Source organism: Heterodontus francisci, unplaced genomic scaffold, assembly GCF_036365525.1.
Source record: "Heterodontus francisci isolate sHetFra1 unplaced genomic scaffold, sHetFra1.hap1 HAP1_SCAFFOLD_648, whole genome shotgun sequence".
NCBI classification, from domain to species: Eukaryota; Metazoa; Chordata; class Chondrichthyes; order Heterodontiformes; family Heterodontidae; genus Heterodontus; species Heterodontus francisci.
In genome coordinates, this window is record NW_027142125.1 from 689,821 (window position 1) to 697,834 (window position 8,014).

The 8,014-nt window shown below is 48.4% G+C and overlaps 1 protein-coding gene across 1 annotated transcript in view; it reads left to right on the forward strand.

The window, feature by feature from the left end:
- Positions 1–1,357, forward strand: part of LOC137366650 (protein spinster homolog 1-like) — a 68,384-nt gene extending 67,027 nt beyond the window's left edge. Inside the window, exon 12 of the mRNA XM_068028338.1 lies at positions 489–1,357. Within this exon, the coding sequence (XP_067884439.1) occupies positions 489–571 (83 nt within the window). The 3' untranslated portion in view covers positions 572–1,357. The remainder of the gene's footprint in view (positions 1–488) is intronic.
- The last annotated feature ends 6,657 nt before the right edge of the window (positions 1,358–8,014 follow it).

The window sequence follows — 8,014 nt, forward strand, 5'->3', positions numbered from 1 at the left end:
ACCCCCTCCACCCCCATCAGACTGCGTTCCCGGCCGAGTTAGCCGATCTCTCACCCAGTGTGGGAATGAACCCCTCCCCCCAACACACACACACACACACACAGCAGGAAAGGCCCAGGCTGCATTCCGGCCTAGTGCTGAGCTAGTTAACTCCTTTCACCTCTGGTCCTTTAGCCGGTCGCCTTCAGTCTGTGCCCCCCCTGGTTCCCGGCGCTCCCTGGAAACTGTTTTTCCTCGCTGCAGCCCCAAACGCCTCAATTAAATCTCGTCTTAACCTGCTCCGCTCGAAGGAGATCAATCCCAGCTTCTCCAGTCTCTCCGCCTTAACCGAAGTCCCTCATCCCTAGGACCATTCTAGTCAATCGCCCCTTTGACAGAATCATTCAAACCAAGACCATGGCCACTCAGCCCGTCGTGTTTCTCCGGTTACGATAAAAGTACAGAGCGATTTTTTTTTTTTTTTCTTGTTTTCCTTCTCTCTGGCCTAGCCCTGACAGATGTCGAAGAGCAAATTGTCGTGCCGAGAGGAGGGAGGTCCGTCAAGCTGCCGGTGGCCAGCGTGCTCATCTGAACGGCCGAGCTTTCAGAGGTGGAGCCCATATACTCGCATGGAGGATAGCCGCAGGGGCTGGACGGCAGTGCTGGGAAAGGGCAAAGGCGGCGGGAATGTTGTGGGGGGGGTGCGGGGTGGTGGTGAGGGCAAATGATGACATTTTACAGTTGGATGACTGCCTCCAGCCCCTTCAGTCCATCACTTGTGACTTTATTCCAAACGAATTGTTTTTTTAACGTGTTGCTAACCTGTTCTTGTCCAGACTGGGGAGGTGTGACGTCAAGACTTTTGTGGTGGGGAAGGGCAAGTTATTTATGGGCCGGGGCAGAGAACGAGGGATGATAATTTTATCGAATGCACTTTTGAGCTTCAGAAAACACTACAGCACCGCCGTCTTCGGTCAGGTGTGTACACGAAACTTGGTGCCGGTGCAGGCCTGCAAACACCGCTGGGATATAAAGGCTCAGCGTGTGGCATCAGTTGTGCCCGAAGTGTGGGGGTGGCATTCCGGGACACTGGCCCCTCACCAGGCCGGCCGAAGGCGCGATGGGCTGCTCAACCGCCATAGGCGTCGCGGCAGAGCCAGTTCAGTTCCTGACCCAACATGGCGGTGGTGTGGGTTTGGGAGGTTGTGGGGGATGCTGGGTGGTGCGGCCTGACCGGGGGACAGGTTACTGAGGGTGAGCCCTCTGGACCGGGTGATGTTTGTTTATAAAGTGATTTTTAAAAATAATCTGGGATAAATTGATTCATTCCACCAAGATGGTTGTATTTATACTGTAGACAAATAAAGTTTGAAAATTCCTCATTTCGTTGTTTTCTGACAGTCTCTTCCCTCGCCACCCCCACTCTCCCCTTCTTACCCCCTTCCCCCCCGCTCTCCCCCCTCCAGTCTGTAACTCACTCCCGGGTATCTGTTATTCTATATATAAACCCCCCACCGAACCCCTCGATTAGATTCCAGTCTGTAACTCACTCCCGGGTATCTGTTATTCTATATATAAACCCCCCGAACCCCTCGATTAGATTCCAGTCTGTAACTCACTCCCGGGTATCTGTTATTCTATATATAAACACCCCTGAACCCCTCGATTAGATTCCAGTCTGTAACTCGCTCCCGGGTATCTGTTATTCTATATATAAACCACCCTGAACCCCTCGATTAGATTCCAGTCTGTAACTCACTCCCGGGTATCTGTTATTCTATATATAAACCACCCCGAACCCCTCGATTAGATTCCAGTCTGTAACTCACTCCCGGGTATCTGTTATTCTATATATAAACCCCCCGAACCCCTCGATTAGATTCCAGTCTGTAACTCACTCCCGGGTATCTGTTATTCTATATATAAACCCCCAAACCCCTCGATTAGATTCCAGTCTGTAACTCACTCCCGGGTATCTGTTATTCTATATATAAACCTCCCGAACCCCCCGATTAGATTCCAGTCTGTAACTCACTCCCGGGTATCTGTTATTCTGTATATAAACCCCCCCGAACCCCTCGATTAGATTCCAGTCTGTAACTCACTCCCGGGTATCTGTTATTCTATATATAAACCCCCCCCAAACCCCTCGATTAGATTCCAGTCTGTAACTCACTCCCGGGTATCTGTTATTCTATATATAAACCCCCCACCGAACCCCTCGATTAGATTCCAGTCTAACTCACTCCCGGGTATCTGTTATTCTATATATAAACCCCCCGAACCCCTCGATTAGATTCCAGTCTGTAACTCACTCCCGGGTATCTGTTATTCTATATATAAACCCCCAAACCCCTCGATTAGATTCCAGTCTGTAACTCACTCCCGGGTATCTGTTATTCTATATATAAACCTCCCGAACCCCCCGATTAGATTCCAGTCTGTAACTCACTCCCGGGTATCTGTTATTCTATATATAAACCCCCAAACCCCTCGATTAGATTCCAGTCTGTAACTCACTCCCGGGTATCTGTTATTCTATATATAAACCCCCCGAACCCCTCGATTAGATTCCAGTCTGTAACTCACTCCCGGGTATCTGTTATTCTATATATAAACCCCCAAACCCCTCGATTAGATTCCAGTCTGTAACTCACTCCCGGGTATCTGTTATTCTATATATAAACCTCCCGAACCCCCCGATTAGATTCCAGTCTGTAACTCACTCCCGGGTATCTGTTATTCTATATATAAACCCCCAAACCCCTCGATTAGATTCCAGTGTGTAACTCACTCCCGGGTATCTGTTATTCTATATATAAACCTCCCGAACCCCCCGATTAGATTCCAGTCTGTAACTCACTCCCGGGTATCTGTCATTCTATATATAAACCACCCCGAACCCCCCGATTAGATTCCAGTCTGTAACTCACTCCCGGGTATCTGTTATTCTATATATAAACACCCCTGAACCCCTCGATTAGATTCCAGTCTGTAACTCACTCCCGGGTATCTGTTATTCTATATATAAACCCCCCAAACCCCTCGATTAGATTCCAGTCTGTAACTCACTCCTGGGTATCTGTTATTCTATATATAAAGCCCCCGAACCCCTCGATTATATTCCAGTCTGTAACTCGCTCCCGGGTATCTGTTATTCTATATATAAACCCCCCGAACCCCTCGATTAGATTCCAGTCTGTAACTCACTCCCGGGTGTCTGTTATTCTATATATAAACACCCCTGAACCCCCCGATTAGATTCCAGTCTGTCACTCACTCCCGGGTATCTGTTATTCTAAATATAAACCCCCCCCCCCCGAACCCCTCGATTAGATTCCAGTCTGTAACTCACTCCCGGGTATCTGTTATTCTATATATAAACCCCCCGAACCCCTCGATTAGATTCCAGTCTGTAACTCACTCCCAGGTATCTGTTCTATATATAAACACCCCTGAACCCCTCGATTAGATTCCAGTCTGTAACTCGCTCCCGAGTATCTGTTATTCTATATATAAACCCTCCCCGAACCCCTCGATTAGATTCCAGCCTGTAACTCACCCCCAGGTATCTGTTATTCTATATATAAACCCCCCGAACCCCTCGATTAGATTCCAGTCTGTAACTCACTCCCGGGTATCTGTTATTCGAAATATAAACACCCCCCCGAACCCCTCGATTAGATTCCAGTCTGTAACTCACTCCCGGGTATCTGTTATTCTATATATAAACCACCCGAACCCCTCGATTAGATTCCAGTCTGTAACTCACTCCCGGGTATCTGTTATTCTATATATAAACCACCCCGAACCCCTCGATTAGATTCCAGTCTGTAACTCACTCCCGGGTATCTGTTATTCTATATATAAACCCCCCGAACCCCTCGATTAGATTCCAGTCTGTAACTCACTCCCGGGTATCTGTTATTCTATATATAAACCACCCCGAACCCCTCGATTAGATTCCAGTCTGTAACTCACTCCCGGGTATCTGTTATTCTATATATAAACCACCCGAACCCCTCGATTAGATTCCAGTCTGTAACTCACTCCCGGGTATCTGTTATTCTATATCTAAACACCCCCCCGAACCCCTCGATTAGATTCCAGTCTGTAACTCACTCCCGGGTATCTGTTATTCTATATATAAACCACCCGAACCCCTCGATTAGATTCCAGTCTGTAACTCACTCCCGGGTATCTGTTATTCTATATATAAACCACCCCGAACCCCTCGATTAGATTCCAGTCTGTAACTCACTCCCGGGTATCTGTTATTCTATATATAAACCCCCCGAACCTCTCGATTAGATTCCAGTCTGTCACTCACTCCCGGGTATCTGTTATTCTATATATGAACCCCCCGAACCCCTCGATTAGATTCCAGTCTGTAACTCACTCCTGGGTATCTGTTATTCGATATTTAAACCCCCGAACCCCTCGATTAGATTCCAGTCTGTAACTCACTCCCGGGTATCTGTTATTCTATATATAAACCACCTGAACCCCTCGATTAGATTCCAGTCTGTAACTCACTCCCGGGTATCTGTTATTCTATATATAAACCCCCCGAACCTCTCGATTAGATTCCAGTCTGTAACTCACTCCCGGGTATCTGTTATTCTATATATAAACCCCCCGAACCTCTCGATTAGATTCCAGTCTGTCACTCACTCCCGGGTATCTGTTATTCTATATATAAACCCCCCGAACCCCTCGATTAGATTCCAGTCTGTAACTCACTCCCGGGTATCTGTTATTCTATAGATAAACCCCTCGATTAGATTCCAGTCTGTAACTCACTCCCGGGTATCTGTTATTCGAAATATAAACCCCTCGATTAGTCATTCCTGGGTATTTGTTCTATAAACGAAGCTTTGCATTGCAAAGTATCCATGTTTAGCGACGTACTTTTTGTTGACAGATATTCTACGTTCTTACGGCTGTTATATGAATAAAATGATTCCAAAGGTGGCCTCATTTTTCCAGGGAGCCAAATTCAGGTCAAGTCATTATGACATTGGTGCCTCGTACGTTTTATTTGTCTCTCAGTGACTGAACACTCAATCACTCCATGAAAACATCGATTGAAAACGAAATATTTCTATACCTCAATGCAAAAGTCAGTGTACAGATATCACCCTGAGAGAGAGGGACTGAGAGACACCAGTCAGTGTACAGATATCACCCTGAGAGAGAGGGGTCTGAGAGACACCAGTCAGGGAACAGATATCACCCAGAGAGAGAGGGACTGAGAGACACCAGTCAGGGAACAGATATCACCCTCAGAGAGAGAGACTGAGAGACACCAGTCAGTCTACAGATATCACCCTGAGAGAGGGGACTGAGAGACACCAGTCAGTGTACAGATATCACCCTGAGAGAGTGGGACTGAGAGACACCAGTCAGTGCACAGATATCACCCTGAGAGAGAGGGACTGAGAGACACCAGTCAGTGTACAGATATCACCCTGAGAGAGAGGGACTGAGAGACACCAGTCAGTGCACAGATATCACCCTGAGAGAGAGGGACTGAGAGAGACCAGTCAGTGTACAGATATCATCCTGAGAGAGAGGGACTGAGAGACACCAGTCAGTGCACAGATATCACCCTGAGAGAGAGGGACTGAGAGACACCAGTCAGTGTACAGATATCACCCTGAGAGAGAGGGACTGAGAGACACCAGTCAGTGCACAGATATCACCCTGAGAGAGAGGGACTGAGAGAGACCAGTCAGTGTACAGATATCACCCTGAGAGAGAGGGACTGAGAAACACCAGTCAGTGCACAGATATCACCCTGAGAGAGAGGGACTGAGAGAGACCAGTCAGTGTACAGATATCATCCTGAGAGAGAGGGACTGAGAGACACCAGTCAGTGCATAGATATCACCCTGAGAGAGAGGGACTGAGAGACACCAGTCAGTGTACAGATATCACCCTGAGAGAGAGGGGACTGAGAGACACCAGTCAGAGTACAGCTCTCACCCTGAGAGAGAGGGACTGAGAGACACCAGTCAGTGTACAGATATCATCCTGAGAGAGAGGGACTGAGAGACGCCAGTCAGTGCATAGATATCACCCTGAGAGAGAGGGACTGAGAGACACCAGTCAGTGTATAGATATCACCCTGAGAGAGAGGGACTGAGAGACACCAGTCAGTGTACAGATATCTCCCAGAGAGAGAGGGACTGAGACGCACCAGTCAGTGTACAGATATCTCCCTGAGAGAGAGGGACTGAGAGACACCAGTCAGTGTACAGATATCTCCCTGAGAGAGAGGGACTGAGAGACTCCAGTCAGTGTATAGATATCACCCTGAGAGACAGGGACTGAGAGACACCAGTCAGTGTACAGATATCACCCTGAAAGTGAGGGGACTGAGAGACACCAGTCAGTGTATAGATATCACCCTGAGAGAGAGGGGACTGAGAGACACCAGTCAGTGTACAGATATCTCCCTGAGAGAGAGGGACTGAGAGACACCAGTCAGTGTACAGATATCACCCTGAAAGAGAGGGGACTGAGAGACACCAGTCAGTGTATAAATATCTCCCAGAGAGAGAGGGACTGAGACCCACCAGTCAGTGTACAGATATCACCCTGAGAGAGAGGGACTGAGAGACACCAGTCAGTGTACAGATATCTCCCTGAGAGTGGGGGGGGACAGACACCAGTCTGTGGACAGATATCACCCGGAGAGAGAGGGGACTGAGAGTCACCAGTCAGTGTACAGATATCACCCTGAGAGAGAGAGGGGACAGAGAGTTACCAGTCAGTGCACAGATATCACCCTGAGAGAGAGGGGACTGAGAGACACCAGTCAATGTACAGATATCACCCTGAAAGAGAGGGGACTGAGAGACACCAGTCAGTGTATAGATATCACCCTGAGAGAGAGGGACTGAGAGACACCAGTCAGTGTACAGATATCACCCTGAGAGAGAGAGACTGAGAGACACCAGTCAGTGTACAGATATCACCCTGAGAGAGAGGGCACTGAGAGACACCAGTCAGTGTACAGATATCACCCTGAAAGAGAGGGGACTGAGAGACACCAGTCAGTGTTTAGATATCACCCTGAGAGAGAGGGACTGAGAGACACCAGTCAGTGTACAGATATCACCCTGAGAGACACCAGTCAGTGTACAGATATCTCCCTGAAAGAGAAGGGACTGAGAGATACCAGTCAGTGTACAGATATCACCCAGAGAGACAGAGGGACTGAGAGACACCAGTCAGTGTACAGATATCTCCCTGAAAGAGAAGGGACTGAGAGATACCAGTCAGTGTACAGATATCACCCTGAGAGAGAGGGGACTGAGAGATACCAGTCAGTGTGCAGATCTCACCCTGAGAGAGAGGGGACTGAGAGATACCAGTCAGTGTACAGATATCACCCTGATAGAGAGGGACTGAGAGACACCAGGCAGTGTACAGATATCACCCTGAGAGAGGGGACTGAGAGATACCAGTCAGTGTACAGATATCACCCTGACAGAGAGGGGACTGCGAGATACCAGTCAGTGTACAGATATCACCCTGAGAGAGAGGGGACTGAGAGACACCAGTCAGTGTACAGATATCACCCTGAGAGAGAGGGGACTGAGAGACACCAGTCAGTGTACAGATATCACCCTGAGAGAAAGGGGACTGAGAGACACCAGTCAGTGTACAGATATCACCCAGATAGAGAGGGGACTGAGAGATACCAGTCAGTGTACAGATATCACCCTGAGACAGAGGGACTGAGAGATACCAGTCAGTGGACAGCTATCACCCTGAGAGGGGGACTGGGAGACACAAGTCAGTGCACAGATAACTCCCTGAGAGAAAGGGGACTGAGAGACACCAGTCAGTGTACAGATATCACCCTGAGAGAGAGGGACTGAGAGACACCAGTCATTGTACAGATATCACCCTGAAAGAGAGGGGACTGAGAGACACCAGTCATTGTGCAGATATCTCCCTGAAAGAGAGGGGACTGAGAGACACCAGTGTACAGATATCACCCTGAAAGAGAGGGGACTGAGAG